This window comes from Cucurbita pepo, chromosome LG13, assembly GCF_002806865.2.
Source record: "Cucurbita pepo subsp. pepo cultivar mu-cu-16 chromosome LG13, ASM280686v2, whole genome shotgun sequence".
In the NCBI taxonomy this organism is placed as follows: domain Eukaryota; kingdom Viridiplantae; phylum Streptophyta; class Magnoliopsida; order Cucurbitales; family Cucurbitaceae; genus Cucurbita; species Cucurbita pepo.
The window spans coordinates 4,244,135-4,264,061 of NC_036650.1; the positions used below are offsets into that span (position 1 = coordinate 4,244,135).

General features: G+C 34.7%; 3 protein-coding genes across 9 annotated transcripts in view; 1 reads left to right on the forward strand and 2 right to left on the reverse strand.

Moving 5' to 3' along the window:
- LOC111809160 (zinc finger CCCH domain-containing protein 15-like) overlaps positions 1-1,861 on the reverse strand; it is a 3,025-nt gene extending 1,164 nt beyond the window's left edge. For 2 of the 4 annotated variants that reach the window (XM_023695535.1, XM_023695532.1), the window contains exons 1-2: positions 1,777-1,861; positions 539-1,254 (exon numbers count right to left, since the gene is read on the reverse strand). In XM_023695535.1, coding sequence (XP_023551303.1) covers positions 539-1,249 — 711 coding nt within the window. In that variant the 5' untranslated portion in view covers positions 1,250-1,254; positions 1,777-1,861. Of the gene's footprint in view, positions 1-538; positions 1,392-1,776 lie in introns of all 4 variants that reach the window. The other 2 variants (XM_023695536.1, XM_023695533.1) reach the window with 2 other exon arrangements.
- Positions 1,862-7,748: 5,887 nt separating this feature from the next.
- Positions 7,749-8,150, reverse strand: LOC111808720. Its single transcript, XM_023694869.1, has one exon. The coding sequence runs from the start codon at positions 8,148-8,150 to the stop codon at positions 7,749-7,751; it is 402 nt and encodes a 133-aa protein (XP_023550637.1).
- Positions 8,151-10,794: 2,644 nt separating this feature from the next.
- LOC111808492 lies at positions 10,795-18,562 on the forward strand. 4 transcript variants are annotated; one of them, XM_023694496.1, is made up of 9 exons: positions 10,795-11,167; positions 11,307-11,384; positions 12,214-12,921; positions 13,106-13,208; positions 14,349-14,449; positions 14,625-14,799; positions 17,509-17,679; positions 17,775-17,875; positions 17,962-18,562. In XM_023694496.1, exons 1-9 carry the CDS (start codon positions 10,895-10,897, stop codon positions 18,037-18,039), a joined length of 1,788 nt encoding a protein of 595 aa, XP_023550264.1. In that variant the 5' UTR covers positions 10,795-10,894; the 3' UTR covers positions 18,040-18,562. The 4 variants fall into 4 exon arrangements, with proteins under 4 accessions (XP_023550264.1, XP_023550263.1, XP_023550265.1 ...); XM_023694497.1 differs by having other exon boundaries at positions 10,796-11,167; positions 17,980-18,562; XM_023694495.1 differs by having other exon boundaries at positions 17,775-18,562.
- Positions 18,563-19,927: the final 1,365 nt, after the last annotated feature.

Genomic DNA, 19,927 nt, shown 5'->3' on the forward strand with positions numbered 1-19,927 from the left:
AAGAAAACGAATAATTGCAATAAGAAAAAGTTGACTGCACCCGTTTAAAAAAGGATGAAAGAAAAAGGAATAAATTTAGCCTATGTCTCAATAGTAACTACAATAAATAGGATTGGCGACAAATCACAATGGTAATAAATTCTCTGCTTTCAACTGTGCTTAACTACCTAAAACTACCAACATGTGCTTCTATTTAAGGTCTAATAAATATAGTAAGAAAGGGATAACTCCAAATTTAAATCAAGAAATATATGCAATAAAAAGAAACGAAAAAATTCACAGCCCAAAAAAGTTACTCTCAATTCCGGCATTTTATGTACATGTAATATCTTTGTTTATTCAGTTCTAACTACAGTTTTCCTCCCACGTAACTAGTGACTTTCTTCTTCCTAATGCTATCAGATTTGTAATCACGTAATTAAATGTGATTAAAATTAATTCATTCAGATACTATTAAAGCGCTAAATTATACTTCGACGAAACATAACTTTTCTTGAATGAGAATGGCAATCTTGTAAAATAAATAACGTGTCATTACCGTAACCTTGACAGGACTTGCAGTTCTGGGCCGAGATGAGACGCGGACCTTTCCGCCCTGGCTGCTGCCGCCTTGAGCCATCTTCAAGTATCCATTGGATCTCACGGAGATGCTCTTCGGGAGCGAAAACCTCTCCACCTCAACGCCCTCTACCCTTCCACCCTCCATTACGCTCGTCGGACTCTCATCGGAAATATCTTCCCATGTCGAACTGCTTGCCCCTTTCTCCGCGACACTGAGTCCGCGGAATCCCTCCACAAAATTAAACGGAGGAGTTTGATCGGAGGAGCCGTACTGTTTCTGAACCGAAGCGTGGATCAGGAGACTCAGGTGTTTGCTAAGCTCGTGGTTAATACTTCTAAGGTGAATATTCTCTTGTCGAAGAGCATCGGCTTCTTCGGTTGCTTCCCGAAGATGAGTGAGACAGAGGCTATGACGATTAACCATTTCTTGGTGATCTTGAACAACGCAGGTTTGATAGAGGTGGTTGTTTATCGATTTTGAAGCGGAGATTGAATCCGTGTGAGTAGAGTCACCATAGAGAGTCGATGGAAGAGAGACAGGCACGGATTGCTTTGGAGCAAAGATTGAGGAATTATAGAGGGAAGCATAAACGTTGTTTGTTTGAAGCTGCGATTTCAGTTGCGACGACGATGACATAGTGGTCCCAGCAGCAATAGTATTAGACGCAGAAGTAGTGCTCTTGTGCATTTCAACTGCAAATTACGGTGCGCATTTATCAAAATTCTCAAAAATCACGTCCGCGAAATTTCTTCAATAACAGTAAACGAAGCAACATCAAATACAACCACGAATTCAAACACTAGATCATTTCGATTATCCGATCTCTAACCTTCAAAAAGAAAGATTACAGATCATTTTCTTCCCGATCTCGCACTTATATAAACATGCAACCAACAAACAGCTCTGGATTCTCTTCCATCAATTCCACAAAAACAAGAAAATAAAAACAGAAATAAGACGAACACAGAAAAAAATCGAAAGCAATCATTCAAGAAACAAACTAGTTAAATAAATGATCGATCAAGAATATTTTCCACAATTAACATACTTCAGTAGAAATCGAAATAGTTTCAGAACATACAAAAAGAAAACCTCAGGGATAGAAGATCAAATAACTTGAAATACTAATTAATGAAAGTGATAATTAAACAGAGGAAAAGGTAGCATCCATTAATGTGATAATTAATCCGAAGAAAGATGAATGAAGAACTCACCTGAATCGGCGAAGAAGGCGCAGGAGGAAGAGAGAGCGAGATGAGAAATGGAGAAGACGAAGTGATTTTATAGGAGGAAGATTTGGGGGATTTGGAAATGGAGGGAAAACAGAGCCAAAACCAGAGAGGAAAATAATAATAATATAATAATAGATAATAAATTTAAAAAGAAAATAATATTAATAAATCGAACCGGTTCTCGAGAAAACTGTTTTTCTAACAGAAATGTTTTTCTCCAATTCGTTTGAACCGGCCCAATCTGGTTTGGTTCGGTTTGGTTTCCATAGGCTATTTATTTATTTTGGGTATAAAATTATTATTATTAAAAAATTAACTTTAAATTATTAAAAATATATGATGGGTCAAATTTAATAGCATATTCATACAAGAGGCATTAAAATCCGTTTATTTATTTATTTTATTCCAACTTTACTAAATTACAAATTTAGTGACAAAAATTGATATTATGTTATTTGTAATTAGATTATTAAAATAAATTAAAATTAGAAATTAAATATTGGCCGTCCGATTAAATTGATGATGATTAGATTTTGGTTGGAGGGTGAGGAAATGGGAATCAGTGGAGAGAGGGAACATGACAATCAAATGTAAGTCGTTATGCGTCGCTGAAGAAACTCGCACGACCGAACCGGTACAAAAATCTATACCAATTTACTTTAATGCCCTCACCTTTCATTCTAATTACCATCCTACCTCTCTCATTTCCATTTATCATTTAAAATATTCTTTTTTTTTTTCTATTTTAAATTTAGTCTTTATATTTTGTCCTTAATTTTGATTTATAATTTAATAATTTAATGTTAATTTTTATTGGGATTAGTTTAATAATCATGGTTTTCACGTGAATATATTTTCAAATTGTTTATAAAAATAATACTATATTTAATAAAAATCCTTTTAGTGTCGGTTAGGGCGTAGCTCTGATACTATGTTAGGATATTGTCCACTTTAAACATAAACTCCCATGGCTTTCATGGCTTTGCTTTGGACTTCCCCAAAAATCCTCATTCTAATGGAGATAGTATTCGTCACTTATGAACCCATAATCTTCCACTAAATTAATCAATGTGGGACTCACTCCCAATAATCTTCAACATAGGAGAACGTGGGTTGGGTTCGGTCACATTTGATATTAAATTATTTGTAGAAAAGCAAAATTGAAAAATTGAGGAATTTTGGGGGCCGGTTGCGGTTAGAGAAGCGCATTTGATGATGAGATTATGTTGCTTCAATTATAAGCTTAAAAGAGAAGGATTAATTTGGTGGTTATTATTTTTTATTTTTAAGAAAAAACAAATTAAATTTATTTTCTTTTAACAGTAGATTAAGAAATAAGCTAAATCAGGAAAATAATTGGGAGTTTGATTATTATTATTATTATTATTATTATTATTATTTTTGGGAGATAAAATGGAGTTTGCTTATGTATTACGACTTTAACAAACTTACAATGTTTTTCTTTCCCTTTTCTTTAGATCCCACGTCCAAATCCCACATCAAATTTGTTCGGTGAAACTCCCGGTTCATTCAATCATCTCGTTTTTCAGTATTGACTTACCTTTTTTTTTTTTTCCTTTCAATAATCGGGTATTCGACTTCGATATTGTAACGATCCAGATCCACCGCTGACAGATATTGTCTTCTTTGGGCTTTCCCTTCCGGGCTTCCCTCAAGGCTTTAAAACGCGTCTGCTTGGGAAAGGTTTCCACACTCTTATAAATAGTGATTTGTTCTCCTCCCAACCAATGTGGGACATCACAGATACTCAATGCATATGGGGTCGATATACTTTTAAGTTGTTAAGGAATATTAGAGTTGTTCAAAAATTGGATTTAGTTGTAAAATTCTCGGACGAACCGAGTTTTTGGTTGGGTTAGTTTGAATTGTTCGAATTATTTATTTAAATTTTTGTTTTTAATAAAAATAAGACGTTAGCTCGTAAAACATTCATTTATTTACTTCAAAACATAAATCAAATTTTATATATATTTTGAAAAATTAACTTCATTAAAAAATTATTTGAAAAAGTTGTTGAAGAATAATTAAAAAAAATAATAGGGGAAATAAAATAAAATTATTTATAAGAACAAAAAAAATATGGGAATTTTATTTATTTATTTAAAAAAAATGTTTTGTTTTCTTATTCTTTAAGCTCCAAACACCCAACTAATCCCTACCTTCAATGCAATATCCATCCTTTTCCATTAGGGGGTTGTTACCAAAAACATTCATAATGCTTCCAAAATTATCAAATTTCGAATAAAATCTATTTAATCAGATTCGATTTATAGTATTATTATTATTATTTGTCCGTTCAAACAGATTGGATTGAATTAAGTTGAGTTTACATAATCGTTTATAGTGTTCCGAGTGTAGCAGGAAAAGAAATTGTATGTGAGAAGATCAGGTCTGTTGTGGACTGGAAAGTGCCGAAGAAGGAGAGAGCAGGCATATAACGACCAAGATCCACCATTAGCGTATATTGTCCTCTTTGGGTTTTCCCTTTCGGGCTTCCTCTCAAGGCTTTAAAACACGTTTGCTAGGGAAAGGTTTCCACACCCTTATAAATGGTGGTTTGTTCTCCTCCCCAACCAATGTGGGACATCACAATCCACCCCTCTTCGGGGCCCAGCGTCCTCGCTAGCACTCGTTCATTTATCCAATCGATGTGGGACCGCCCCCAAATCCACCCCATTTGGGGCCTAGCGTCCTTACTGACACACCGCCTCATGTCTACCCCCCTTCAAGGAACAGCGAGAAGGCCGGCACATCAGCCGGTGACTAGCTCTGAGACCATTTATAACGACCCAGATCCACCGCAGCAGATATTAACCTCTTTGGGCTTTTTCCACACCCTTATAAATGGTGGTTTGTTCTCCTCCCGAACCAACGAAGGGCATCACAAGGCAATTGTGGTGAGGATGCTCAAAGCCATTTTAGATACAACAAGACAACTCAGAATGAGTAGAAAGTTGCCACAACCTAGGGTGGGGTTGCTTTCTAGTCGACCAAATTATATTTTTTTAGATCAAAACTAATTATTTGGGTCGTAAGCTTTTTCAACCAAAACAATTTGAATCTAATTGGTTCTAACCATAAATTTTTTGAATTTAATTAACTCAGACCATTTATTCATAATTAAGTGATACGGATGGTCGAATTTTATGAACGTCCGTCAAATAACTTAAAATTAGAAATAAAGAGATTTTTGATGTTTGGTTTGGTTTTCATTTTCAGAAGGGTTTGGGCATGCTAATCCATGTAATTGGTTGTTGGTAAGAGGTTAAGATATCTGCATGGACACAGCTAGCTAAAATTGATCAATAAACAATTTAATTGCTTATAGTTATGGTTTGTATTATTCAAAAATTTAAATTAAATACTTTAATTCAAACTCGGTGTAATACGTTACTAAAATTTTAATTTTTTGATGAATAATTTCTTAAAATCTGTTTTTTGATTCAAAATCGAAGTACGGTAGTATCTGTTCTTGATCTAATCATGGAATAGATGAAATAAATAAATAAATTTTTATTTAAGATATAATATTATAATTGTCACTCGAATTATAATGCAGAAATACTTGGTACGACAGCTAATTGTTATAATTTATTTTGTAATATCCAAATTTAATATTTTTTAAAAAAATTGAAGATAGAAAAGAAAATTAAATTGGAGATGAAATGTAGAAATGAAATTGTTAAATTAAAAATGGAAATGAAATAAAGAAAATAGAGGAAAACACATTTAAAAATGGAATTAAAAAAAAAATAGAGGATAAAATTCAAAAATATATTTAATAAAGATAGTAACATTAAAACGTTAGTAGATAACTTATAAGATGACAATGTACGATTTCCGTCCATATTGTTGATTCAAACGGACATCAAGAACTTATTTCAATCAACCAATTTAAGTTCAACTATAAGCATGTTTATGTGATAGTCAAGTATATATTTGATTTATGAGTAATTATGAATAGATTTGTAACGGTTACAAATAATAATAATAATAATAATAATAATAAAAATTATCAGTCGCCGACAATCCTGAGAATTTCGACAAGTCAACAGAATTTTTGGTCGACCTCTCCCAAGGACACGTTCGTCCCCCTCTCATTAAGTCCAACTACCTCGTTCTGTCCACAAAAACATACAACACAGAAACATCGAAAACGAGAGGGAAGGAAAGAGAAAAGGAGACGAATGGTCGCAAAACTCCATGACACCGTTGTATAGTGTAGATAACGCCATGGAAGAAAGGACTAACGAGCTAGGGAACACTTTGATTTGGAAAATTGAGATTGTGCAAAAACCTTAATTGGTCTGAAGACACTGACGGTGGTTTGAGAATGAAATTATTAGATCAGTCTTAGTAGAATTGTTAATCTCTGTATCTTGTTGGTAGATCATGACCCCTTGTCTCTCAAGCACTTGACTTCATTGCTTGAACAACAGTCTTACAATGGTCTCAAATATGTGTGGCAACATGTCTTTCGAACAGAAACATAACCAAAGAAAACCATACATCAAACTTATAGAAAGAGCCGAACCGGGAAAAGAATCTATAGGTATCCAAGTTGCGGACACTATTGTTTTGTCTCGGTCTACTATTGCGATTAGTTATAATAATAATTTTTGCATTAATTATCAACCTATGAACTACAAGGAAAAACATAAGAATAAGCACGTTCTATCCCTTGAGAGCCCAGTTGGATTGTACTTTGGAGGAAAGATATTAACTGATGACATTGAAGAAATAAATCGGGAGAAGTGAGTTAAATATTACTCCGAACCTACCAAGTTTGGATATTAAAAAATTGATGAGAATTGTGGGAAGTTTGCTACCATAGGAGGGGGTGTTCGAACATCTGACTTGAACTTTCCAAATGTCTCCAAAACGACTTGGGAGGTAGCTTTTTTTAACGTATTTGATGAAACTCAAGTCCCAAATAATCTTCTTGATGTAACTCAACCGCTAGATTTGACTGCTTTCAAAATTGAATACCAAAAAGTATTGGAATGTAGTGGTACATCAAAAGAGATTCAGTCGATAACAAGAGATATTACTTTACCCGATTCAACCAACTTGGAGAATGTTGCTATCGATTTTCTTGACGGGGAACAGGAACCTCTTCGAGCTTTTGAAAATGAAGGGAACCAACGATTATCAGAATATACTCTTCTCTTAAATGTATTAGAAGATGATTGGGTGTTTGTCTGAATAATTGTCAGGTTGGACTCTGTTACTATTGAGTATTTTGTTAGGGGGATGGAAATGACACGGTGTCGTTCATCTTGACCATCACAAAGACCATGTGATTAACTCCGGCCTTGACATACATAAGACTATGTTCCACTGGCTCTTTTGTCTCTTCCACTCTCTTTTGGAGAGCAAACCATGTTCCACTAACAATATTGCTGTTTCTACCGTCCATACTCAACTTCTGAATTCATTCCAAGTTGTGCTTGGAAGGCCTATAGTACTGTCTTCTATAGGCACTCAGATACATGATGGGCCCCCTTGCATATGAAGCAAGACGAAGGGTCTTGATTGTGACTTAGACGGTTCTAGGTGTGAAGTCCCCGCCATGGAGTCCTACCTCTCTGTTGGGAGGACTCCTATTCCTCTTCGATACCTTTGAGTTTGTCACTTTTCCCACCTCTAAGAGAGTTCGTCAGTAATTCAAGTTTGGTTTCAAGATTAAAAATTAATAACTTAGTAAAAATGAGAGTAGAAGGATAAAATAAAAAGAGGCAACATAAGCTTGAACTTGACTTGCATTTCATTCCCATAGAGAACTTGATGTGTCTTTTAAGTAAGATCAAGAGCTTCTTACAAATCCTTTCCCCTTGTAGGAATGTTAGAAACACAACAAAAAAAACAAAACCCAAAATGAAAAAAAAACATCCTTATTCCCATCAAAACATACATTTGAATCACATCCTTGTCTATGCTACGGTCAAGTTCTTGGAAGCAGCAAGTTTGTTATACATTTCCAACACCAACTTGGCGTCAACTTGTTCCCCACCACAATAAACCAAAGACACTTGATTACCAAGTTTTGGTATCCTCTTCCCATTTCCAAAGCCTCCAATGGCATACATATTCCCCACATTATTCGCGACCCTCGTCATCATCTTTACATATGCGTCGTGGAACCTCGCTAAAACTTTCAATGGGGATGCCATTTTCAACCGTAGTTTCGGAGCTCGTCGTCTCATCCGCCATAGTCGCCCGAGATGGAAGCTCCTTGATCTTGGAGCGCCCGTGCCGCTTCCTAGTCTTTGGTATCTTCTTCTTCTCCATAGCCTCTTCAAGCTTAGAGCTGATGGGGTTGCTATAATATCCATTTTGGGAGTGGGTTTGAGAGAGGGAGGGAGAGAGTTTATATAGTGGTGGCTAAGCTTCAAAGCTTTGAAAAAAATGGAGTTCATGATGGGATGTGTTTGGGGGACTTGGTCAAATAATTGTAAATGGTGGAGTGACAAACCTTCAATCCAATTCAATTTATAATAAAATCGATTAATCTAATCATACCCTAAAAATAGACCGTCAGTCTCAATCGCAATCTGCTTGTAATCTTAAGTTTTTTTCGATGGTAATAGAAGTCATTGACACCTTTGATGTTTTTCAAACTCGAAGGGCTGCCTCCCAAGGTGGTGTTTTTGGTTCATACATAAATTGACTAAGCATACAAGCTAAATACACTATGTCAAACCTAGTAACGGTTAAATTTAATCTGTCAATCAACGGTATGTATTTACTTGGATCATTCAACTCCTCTCCTCTTATGAAAGAAAGTTTCAGATCATCTGATTTTCGATAATAAATACGTCATTGCCTAAGCTTAGAATCAAATAAGTGCGTGGAAATTGTAGGGTAAAAAACAAGATTATAAAATTTAAAGATTTTACCATTTATTACAAATTCGTATCAATTCGGAGAACTTAGAAAAACGAGACTACTCTCAAGTTTATTTATTTATTTAGTGCGATAGTTATTTATTTATTTATTTATTGCTAGGTTTAATAGTTTTACCATTTTTGTTACATATACTAACAAATTTTAATAAAAAGAATTTAAAAAATCAAAATATGTATTTAATGAATTTTCAATTTGAAATATTCTTGTTTTCTATTTATTATTATTATTATTATTATATCTTATCTTTGAATAATTCATACTAAAAATTTGACACGACCCACAAAGTTTTCTAATAAATTAAGAGTTCCAAAACTATATTTTTTGTATTTATTTATTTCAATTTAAAAAAAAGAACATCGGGTCAAAGTATACTATGATACCATTTTATTAATATTTTATTTTCTATTAATATTTTTGGACCTTTGAATTTGGATCTGATTTAATTAATTTATTTATTAATTTTCCAATACAAAATATTCCACACAATTTAGTCATAGTGATTCATAATTTAGCGGTCGATGATAAGGTCATTCGAATAACCATAAATTTCATTTGTTAGTTCTTATTGTGCTTACTACAAATTTCAGACTCGTATGCAAGATTCGTTCGATCAAGTACGACATATCTACTAAACTCTTTGATGACCTGAAATAGCATACAACCCAACGATTAAGAATACTCATTATTTCTAACCTAGCACACAACACGTCGATCAAGGGTTCCACGGAGAATAGTAGACTAAGAATATTCATCCACATCTCATATCATATTTAGCTGTGAATTTCTAACATGTTCACCGTGTATGATGATCATTGTAATTTAAATATTTATCAAATTAAGCTCCTAATCACACCGTTAACATGCTCACGTATGTAAATATAACAAGTTTAAACTTGTTTAAGAGTTCCAATAAGCTACTTTTCTTTGATGATGCTCGTTATTCCTTCTTAACAAAATCAACCTCCTATTACGAGTTGAATAGCTCTAGTCCTTTACTATTTGACACATTTATGAGTTTCTCACCTTAATCTACATCTAGTTCGGGTTTCAATAGAACAATCCTCAGAACTCGATTCAACACAGAGAAAAGTTGAATTTCGACTTTGTAGCCAGATATTTCTATGAATTCCGTTTGACAAGATTATAAAAGGCATGTCTCACTCATGCGAAACAAAGGATAAACTCTTATAGTTAGATGTTCATAACTCACTCAAGATTGATATCAGTTACTAAACTACCTATGTCAATATTGTTACTAATATAACATACTCAACCTTAAAATGTTAATCATAACCCATGTGTCAGAGAAAAATGGAGCCAAAAGAAATAATAAAAAAAAGAGATAAGAGGTTTTGGTCACGAGAGTTACGACACAATGCGGTCACAACTCATTGAAAAAATCACTATTGACACGATCACGTGGCTAGAGTATTATATGCTTCAACTATAGGTAATCTTCCACGATTGCTACTCATATGACCTGAGAGCTCGACCAATCTTAACTACATAATCCAACCTCTAAAAGTTAGTTGAGTTAGATTTATTTTCTGTTTCGGTTGGGTTGCGTTTTCGAAAAATCGAAAATTCAAATCGATTCGCAAGTTGACATTTTTTTGGTCGGGTCAACTTGACCAACCTGACCAACCCAACTTTATCCTACTCTTAAGATTATTATAAATATTAAAAGAATATTTACAGATGGGAAAATAATTTAATTTTGTTTAATCTTGCAATTATTTGGGCTTATAAACGGTATAAAATAATAAATAACCTTTTCTACCATAGAGACTCGGTAAATTTAATTTACTGAGGGAGGTAAGTAAATAAGATTACTTCGTTTTTTTAATCTTCCTTCTACCGAGTTAAAATGGATTAGAACGATAGTATTCCGTGTTGGCTGCTGGGAGGCCACGTGTACACAGTAGAGGAAGTCCACGTCAACTTGATTCTTAACGTGAAAAGGCGGCCATCTAAAGTCTCTATCTCTTTTTGGCCATAAAAAAAAGAAAAAAAAAAAAAAAAAAAAAAAAAAAAAAAANAAAAAAAAAAAAGAATAAGGAAAACACAGACTCGTCTTCATTTTATTGTTCTTTTACTCGACAAGAAAAATATAAAATAGCGCATTGGTCGGTGACGTCACTCCGCATCCCTCGCGCAACCGTCTCCGGCGATGGCGACGGTACAATCCGATCTTCTCTCTGCTTATCACATCGCATCCTCCACGTTCAGCTCCTTCTCCTCCAATCTCAAGTTCCAGCGAACTGCCGCTGTTCCAGGTAAACTTCGCTTCCCGTCCTTCAAGTTGAGAGCATTCTCCACTGGTGCTGCTGCTGTGAGAGTTCCTGATAAGCAGTCGATTTGTACGGCTGATGAACTTCATTATGTCTCTGTTCCGAATTCCGACTGGAGGCTTGCACTCTGGCGCTACCATCCCTCCCCTCAGGTCGTTTCTAATTCCTTTCGAACTCTTCGAGACTTGAGATGAGAACTTGCGGTTTTTTATTTGTGGATTTTGATTTACTATGTGAGTAAGTAGGCGCTTAGGTTTGAATTGTTTTTTTGTGTGATGCGCGATTGAACAGGCGCCTCCGAGGAATCATCCGATGTTGTTATTATCCGGAGTTGGGACTAATGCCATTGGTTATGATCTCGCTCCTGAGGTAAATTTTTTTGTGCTAAGAATTGTAGCTGTATTCATAAGTGGTTTTGGTTTTTATGGTCTTTTCTGATTTGTAAATGCTCTATGGTTGCTATGCCATTAATGTAGATTACTATATTAATACGTTCTCCTGCGAATTGATATAACATCCAAGCCAAGAAGATTTTTTGGAGCTTTAAATTTATTTGGTTCCTTGCGGAATTATATTTCTCACTCTACTTAGTGGTTGATGCCCTTCTCTTGCTGCTTGCTGCTTGCTTCTTTAACGGAAAGCAAACGTATCAAACACTTCCATCTGTCGCAAAATTTGTTTAGCTAAAGTGTAGTAGCATAGTTAGTAATGTATGATGTTGTTGCAGACAAATCCATTTTAAAATAAGAATCTTAGGTTGGATAATTATAAAAGAAAACACGACCAGAAAGTGCTAGGTAACTAAATTTTGAAACTCACTGTACTTCGATTGGGTTTTTCATTGTCAACAAACTTTTCTGTTCTCCTTGTAAGCCAAAAATTCCTGTAGATTCAACATCACTGTCAATTTCACTATCTACTTTTACATGTTTTTTCAGACAACTTTGAAACTTTGTTCCCTGGTTTTGTATCAGGCATTTGCGTTTAATGCCAGGTTCTCTCTTCTCCTCTGTTGTCTATTTTCATTCTTTGTGCATACTGGTCATATTCTCATGCTATGAAAAGTTGCAAAGTCATGTTTTTCTTGATCCATCAGATTGTCTGTGCTAATGTTTTCAAAGATGACAACAATGATTTTTTCAGCCTTGTTGGATTGACATAGGATCCTTTCTTTCATGTACTGTTTTCATATTGGCAGTGTTCTTTTGCACGGTACATGTCTGGCCAGGGGTATGATACATGGATTCTAGAAGTTCGAGGCGCAGGATTGAGCTTGCAGGAACCAAATTTGAAAGAAATTGAACATTCAGCTAAAGTTAAATCTGAGAAAATGGAAGCAGTCTCTGAGAGCAAAATTAATGGATCTTTATATGTGGCAGTAGAGTCCACAAAAGATTTTAATGAACTTGCAAAATCAGAAAGTGGCATCAATGGGAAAGAATCAGACTTTTCTATTGTTGAAGAAGAAGATTTCATAGGAATAACAACAATTTGGGATGAGTCGAGTTTGGTTTCAGAGTTAACAGAAACTTTTATGCGTCTGTCAGAACGGTTATCTGGCTTTCTTAGTGAAGGTCAATCAAGGATTATGTCTGCTAAACTATTTGATCAAATTTCAAAACTTTTAGTTAATTCGCAATTATCTGAACGTTTTAATGAGGTGAGGGGAGGGCTTTCGAATTTGTTGGAAACAGGACAGACCTCAGTCATTGGTAGCCAGATCAGGGATTTGAGTCAAAGGCTTGTAGAGATTATTGAAGACGGTCAACGATCTGTTTCACCTCCATTGTTCAATTTGCAAGATCGGTTTTCTTCAACGATTGAAGATTTTCAGAAACAACTTGATTTAATTGTAAAGTATGACTGGGACTTTGATCATCACCTGCTGGAGGATATACCTACTGCGGTGAGGTGACATTTTATCTTGTTGAAATGGTCATTTGTAGTCATTCTGTCACTAAATGTGGCTAGTTTCTGAAATGAACTTGAACTTTTTAGATCTCACCGATATCATCTTAGATTTTAAATAAATAAATGTGAAGTTGCTTAATGGTCACCGAGATTTAAAATTTGTTGACTTCCATTTGCAGATTGATTATATCAGAGCTATATGCAAGCCAAAGGATGGTAAATTGCTTGCTGTTGGGCACTCAATGGGTGGTATCTTGCTTTATGCAAAACTTTCTCGTTATGGTAAGTCTTGTACTTTTTCGTGCATTTCATCTTTCTGTGACTAAATGCTATATTTATGAATACTTTGTTTTACCCTCAAAAGTTATTGTGCTTTATCTTTTATTTTATGCAAATGTTGCACCCTTACCTCTCTCCCTCCCTTCTGTCTCTCTCTAACACGCATGCCTTCATGTACTCTAAACTCTCTTTGGTATTCAGCCCTTTTTAGTTGGTTATCCTTCGATGTGCTTTATAAATTACTACTATGAACAATTTTCATACTAGCCTACCTGCATGTAAAGCAAGACTATAATTGTTGGCCAAGATCATTTATAAACATTATCTCTACATACTAAAGATGCTAGCATATGAAACACAGATTAGATGTTAAGGTTCAAGCAGACAATGGAAGTGCCATTAATCATTTGGCAGATGGAACGATTAATAAGAATTGGTATAACTGTTTGTCCATTTTCATGGTTGCAGAAGAAAAGTAAAATGGGACCTTCTTCAAAGTAAACAAAGGAATGGGAAGGAAAGGTCTTAATGACATTATTATATCCCCTTTTGTGATGAAGATTTTGATCCATTAAAAATCTTTAGTCTAGAGCTTCGTTCTTTTATCAAATTCTTTTCTAAACTATTGACTCTTTTGAGTGTTGTTTGCATTACATTTTTGTTGATATTCGTGCATATAATGAGGATGAGCACAGGATGACTGCTTCTCTTATGCCTCATTTGATATGATTGAAGTATTTTGTGGTGTTTATTTGTGAAATTCTTAAACTTACTAGATGTATATCTTAAGTTTTTGCGGTCAGTTAAGCTAAGTTTTTATATTTTACCTGTTGTAAGATGTGTGATTTTATTATCATTGGTGTTCTTCAATTTTAGCATTTGCTAGGTTGTTCCTATCCCTTAACAATCTTTAATACGTGTAATTTCATTCATCAATGAAATCCCACTTTTTCTTTCTAGAAAAAAAAAAAAAAAAAAAAAAAAAAAAAAAAAAAAAAAAAAAAAAAAANAAGATCTTTAATATGTAATTTACTTATGTTGGGTAGAAATTTTCATTTACTGTGCATTGCTACCCTACTTTCTTTTTTTCTTTCTGTTATCTGGAATGAGAAATTTCTTATACATTTATATGTTCTTTTATAGGTTTTGAAGGACGAGACCCCAGATTGGCTGCTATTGTTACTATGGCGTCATCCCTTGACTATACTTCTTCAAATTCAGCCCTGAAATTGCTATTGCCCCTTGTGAGTGAAGCTAGCTAAAATGTTTTCAACTGAGTAACTAGCAAACGTCTTTTGACCCATAAATTTTTAATGGTAGCAAATATCTTTGATTGAGTCTTTATTTTTGTTAATTCAACACTTCAACAATCCATGAATTTCTTGATTATGCATTAATATTACTGTATTTGGGTTACAGGCAGATCCTGCACAGGCTCTTAATGTTCCAGTTGTTCCATTAGGAGCTCTACTATCAGCTTCATATCCTCTTTCATCGTGTCCTCCTTATGCCTTGTCTTGGCTAAATAATCTTATCTCGGCAGAAGATATGATGCATCCTGAAATGTTAAAGAAACTCGTCTTGAACAACTTCTGTAAGTGATCCTTCTTAAATTGTTCTCCTTAGTGAGATTCCATTAGCTTTTATTTAGAAAAATCGTCTATGATGATATCACATGCATGAAGTTTCTTAATTTATCTTCTTGTAGCATGAATGCTTTAATGCATGCTTTTGTTGTGTGGTATTGCTTACAACTTATCCCTTGCAACTGGTCTATCAAGTGGAAGCAAGGAGGCCTTTCATTTATGGTTTCTTTAAAGGAGGAAGAAAAAAAAAAAAAAAAAAAAAAAAAACTAGTAAAGAGATTCCACCTTGATATATTGAATTGACAAGGTGTATTATTTGCTAAAAAGGAAAAAAGATAGATAGTTCCAAAGTAGTTCTTGAGCTTAGTTGATCTACTAAAAAGATGGTGGGGATATTAAGTTGCTAATTACATTAAGTTGAGCTTAGCTTCCACATCAGAGTCCATGGAGGAGGAGGAGAGGAGAAGGATGAGAAGTCAGAGAAAGGAGAGGGAGATGGAGGAAAGAGAGAGCAATATATATGCAGTTTTCCACTACAATTAAAACTGCCTTATTAACTTAATTGAATCCACAACTTAATCATCAAATTATATTTCCATAGGTCAGATATGAATCAGTTTAATTAAATTAGAGGACTAATTAGAACTATTTTTCAAATTTCAGAGACTACAACCTAATAGAAATCAAAACCATCTCATAGAGCATAAGTGGAATTTTTATAGAAAATCGATTTTGAAACCTCAACGACCAAATAGTCTATTTTTCATGATTCTGATTCCTAGTTTGAGGGACATTAGGGATATGATCAGTGAGATTTTCTTCATTTCCCTTTTCATGAAAAGGGTTGGTTCTTATGGTGGTGTGCTTTATTGTAGGATCTTTGTATGCCCTTTCATCAAAGATATATCATTGATGAATGAAATGACCACCAATTGTGGAACAAGATGAGAAACCAATTTTGGTGCATTGATAGAATGGAATTACAAGATAGGGAGGATAGCCCAAAGAGCCCATATGCCAAGGTAGTTAAAAAGGGGTTCCAGTTAGCACATAGAAAAGAAGCTGTAAAAATTGGTAGGAGCATAAAATTTACTCCAAGAGATGAACTTAATACCAAAAACCCTTGATGTACCCGGGTGTGGCCTTGGGACAAGTTGGGTGACCCTGAGTGTAGGGGAGCAAAGCTTCAACTCCTAGTTATCAAAAAAAAAAAAAAAAAAAAAAAAAAAAAAAAAAAAAAAAAAAAAAAANAATAATAAAATTGACTCCAAAATAAACTAAAAATTAGGTGACTGAAGAATTTCCAATCGGATTTTGACTTCCTGTTGAAGACTGTCATTCCTATCAAGACGTAGAATACCCAACTGGAACCCTACCGAGATTAAGTTAAGCTGAAGATTTCCTTCTCGATCAAGGTATATGGAGAGTAGGCTTCTCACATATGGACCTGTTTGGGCTGGCAGCCAATCGAGTAATGCCAGAAGGCAATTCTAGAGGTGAGATGCAAAAGTGCAGTGGTTAATTAGAGATGGTCCCGAGTCTAAGCATCCTTTTTACAAAAGGAGAGCATACCAGATAATAGAGCTGCAAAGGGACTTCTTTTCTCGTCGACATCATGGATGTTGATGCTACTCTGTGAGATTTCCCACAGGAATAATCTAAATCTTATTTGGGAATTTTTTACTGTTCCACCACTCCATCGATAAGATTTCTCCCCAAATTATATCGCCATGCTTCCAGTCTTAGACCTCATCCCAGCAAAGCCTGAACAACCACTGTTCTACCTTGTCTATCTGTACAATTTCTCCTCAAATTGTACCCCCATGCTTCTAGTTGAAGACCTCATCCCAGCAAAGCCTGAGAAACCACTGTTCCACCTCTCTATAAGTAAGATTTATGCTCAAATTATATCCCCGTGCTTCCAGTCGTATACCTCTTCCCAGCAAATCCTGAATGCTCCAATTCCTATTCATTCCGGGACAAAGCACACACATTGATGAACAGAACACACAAAGAGGAGCATCTATGAAATAGATTTGGAAGTAAATTTTATTTTTATGCAACTATTGTTGGTGGGATGTTTTTATTTTTATACAACTATTGTTGGTGGGATGTCGGAAGTGAGGAAATTGGATAAGGACCGAGGTAATATTGATAATATAGTTCTTGGATCATTTACAAGGTTCTTTTTTTTGGGTAAAATAATCCTCAAGTTCATTTTGATGAAGTTTTATTCTTGAGTTAAAGTGTATGGAAATGGCTGTTTCTTTCTTTCTTTTTTTTTCTTTTTTTTTTTTTCTTTTTTTCAAAAAAAAGCAACCGTGTTTGGAAATCAGTTTTTTATGCGTAAAGAGGGCAGAAACGGAAACATCTAGTCGTTCTAAGAGTCTTGCTGATACTTGAATAAGGATTGAACATGGGTTATTATAACGCAAGTCAATTATTAAGGATTTATTATTGTAAAAACCATGGCAGCTCCTTGGCATGTTCGATGTATTTTTGAAGTCTGTTTGACACCAAGAAATTTATATATTCTCACTGCAAGTTTAAGTAATGTTAAAAAAAAATGTTGGGAAAATATGCCTGATTTTCATTTCAGTTGTTGAAACTTTAGTTCACTGGAGAACCAAATCTGGCCAAAAACTCCATCTATCTACTATTGTTGTTTTCTCGTGCTCATAATACAACTATCAAGTCAAGTTCATCTATGAATGCAGGTACCATTCCCGCTAAACTCATCATACAACTTACTACTGCTTTTCGAGAGGATGGTTTACGAGACAGAAGTAATACCTTTTTTTACAAGGACCATATACATAAATGTAACATACCAGTCTTAGCGCTGGCTGGAGATCAGGATCTAATTTGTCCACCTGTAGCTGTAGAAGGTACATTCATTGAGCACTGATGTGCAATATAATTTTCTTATCTTCATAATTATAAGATCTTTTCCATCTTGCTTATGGTGATTCCAATGGCGCAGCAACTGCAAAGCTTATTCCTGAGCACCTGGTTACCTATAAGTGTTTTGGAGAACCAGGAGGTCCACATTACGCTCATTATGATTTAGTTGGGGGCCGGCTGGTATTATTTTCTTTCCCTTTCTTTTATTCACTCTCATGGACTTTGCTGTCGATTCAAGTTTTCTATTTGATGTTGCCATTATTCACTTCCCCCAAAATATGCAGGCAGCTGAACAGGTGTACCCATGTATCATCGAATTTTTTAGCCAGCATGATGCAATTTGATTATCCACTCATCAATAAATTTTCTTCTTGCTTGATTTGATCAAATGTAACACGTCCTTATCCCGGTTTCGAGCCGATGCTGGTTACCATTCCTGCATGTCTGGAGATCATAATTTTTCTTGCAGAATGAATGTTGAAGATTCTGCGTAAATCTTGGTGCTGGATTGAAGATTATGTGCAAAGAGGGTTTCGAAGATTTTGAGGACTCTTTTTTCATGAAAGGTTCATTGACCGAGGCTGAATCCAGGTCTCCTCCTTAGTCTGTTTTCTACGAAAATGAATAGTGGAAAAGGTCAAGGTAATCTAATGTACCAGTTCCGGATCACACAAGATAACACATAGTATAGAGCATGAATGTTTATCGTTATATACATATAGAGATTTGAAACCAGGATATTTAAAGACTGAACATGAAATATATTTATTTTATCAAGCAAATGTAACACATCTAGTATGCTGTAAAGACTGAATAGAGAACCATATTTATTTTTTACTTAATGTATTATATCATTTATTGCTTGAAGAACTTATAGAGCTCACAAGAAACTTGTAAGTTCCTATCTCAGGAGTGCCTCCTCAGGGGGTCGCAGTGATTTATGACAAAGAGCTTGAACTAGATAGCAATTTCTGTTTTTATAGCCATACTTCTTGGTTTGCATATCGGTCATTAGATTGTGTGTCAACGTGAGTAAAAAGAGTTCAAGCGGGTGATGATGGATCACCAATCTTGCTTAGCAGCAGACCTAACCTAGCTATGACCTGTTTTAGTGTTAATTCTCATTGTCCTGGTTTTCTTATTTTGAAAAGTTCATAGCTTCCTGGCTAATCTAGTGTGGTGTGGAACATATGATTCTGATATTCTTTTTGGCCGATTTGATACCAAGTGAAAATAGGTAACTTTTTAGCTGAATGTGGCTTCTAGGCATTGTTCTTCTCGATGGATGTTTGGAACTGATTTCAAATTATCAAATAGGTGATAATTTTTGTTGATTATGCTTATGTTGACGACCTAAAAAAGATTAAATGGGTGGTATCAAAATCTTTCAACTCAGAATCGAAGGATAAAAGATGCATCTACTCTCGAATTACCTAAAGCATAAGTTTCCATTCGATGACGCCACTTGCTGTTGTTGATGGTCATTGCAGCAGCACTGATGCCAATCAAATGCTTCAAAGTGGAACAAAACAGGTTGGTTCGAGTTTATATGTCGACTGGATAAGCACCGCTTAAAGGCGACACATAAGTCAGTCATTATTAGATGTCTCTTTTAGGACCATTATGAGATGACGAGATGCCCAAAATAGAGCAACTTAATGTCTAGACATTCATTATCATCTTCAAAGGTTGAGGGTTTGAACCCTAACGGAGTATATGTCACTTACTATCATCCTAATACTCATGTTGGGTTAGGTTACCCTCTTGTAATTGTTGAACTAAAAATTGAATTATAGAAAAAAATATGAAAATTTGTCATCGATTTAAAAGTACTCTAAATTTCGATGTTTTCTATTTACATTCTCGTCTCTTAGAAAGAGTCGCTAAACGATCGGACAGTGCAGGTAGGGTAAGGTGGGTGATACCATTGAGATTGTGGCCTATCTTCTTAATCGCGTGTTAAATGAAATTCATATTTTTGAAATTCATATTACATAATTAAAATGTCTGAGTTCATATCAATTGATGATTCAATTACAGTCCACTATATTTCAAATACAAATTCAATACTAATTCATAAACATGTTTATTTCTTCTAAAATCTACTAAAAATAACAAAATAATCCTAGGGAAACTATGAAGAATTTTAATTCATAAATCATGTAATCTAAATTATAATTTTATTGGACTCAAATAATTTAATAATTCATAATTTATTAAAAAAAAATAAAA

Excerpts from the sequence above, each read along its gene's own strand:
- LOC111808720 (XM_023694869.1), bottom strand. The coding sequence starts at position 8,150 with ATGGATATTATAGCAACCCCATCAGCTCTAAGCTTGAAGAGGCTATGG.
- LOC111808492 (XM_023694495.1), top strand. The coding sequence starts at position 10,895 with ATGGCGACGGTACAATCCGATCTTCTCTCTGCTTATCACATCGCATCC. Across the intron at positions 11,385-12,213 it reads GTTATGATCTCGCTCCTGAG|TGTTCTTTTGCACGGTACAT; the intron begins GTAAATTTTTTT and ends TCATATTGGCAG. Across the intron at positions 17,680-17,774 it reads TCCACCTGTAGCTGTAGAAG|CAACTGCAAAGCTTATTCCT; the intron begins GTACATTCATTG and ends CCAATGGCGCAG.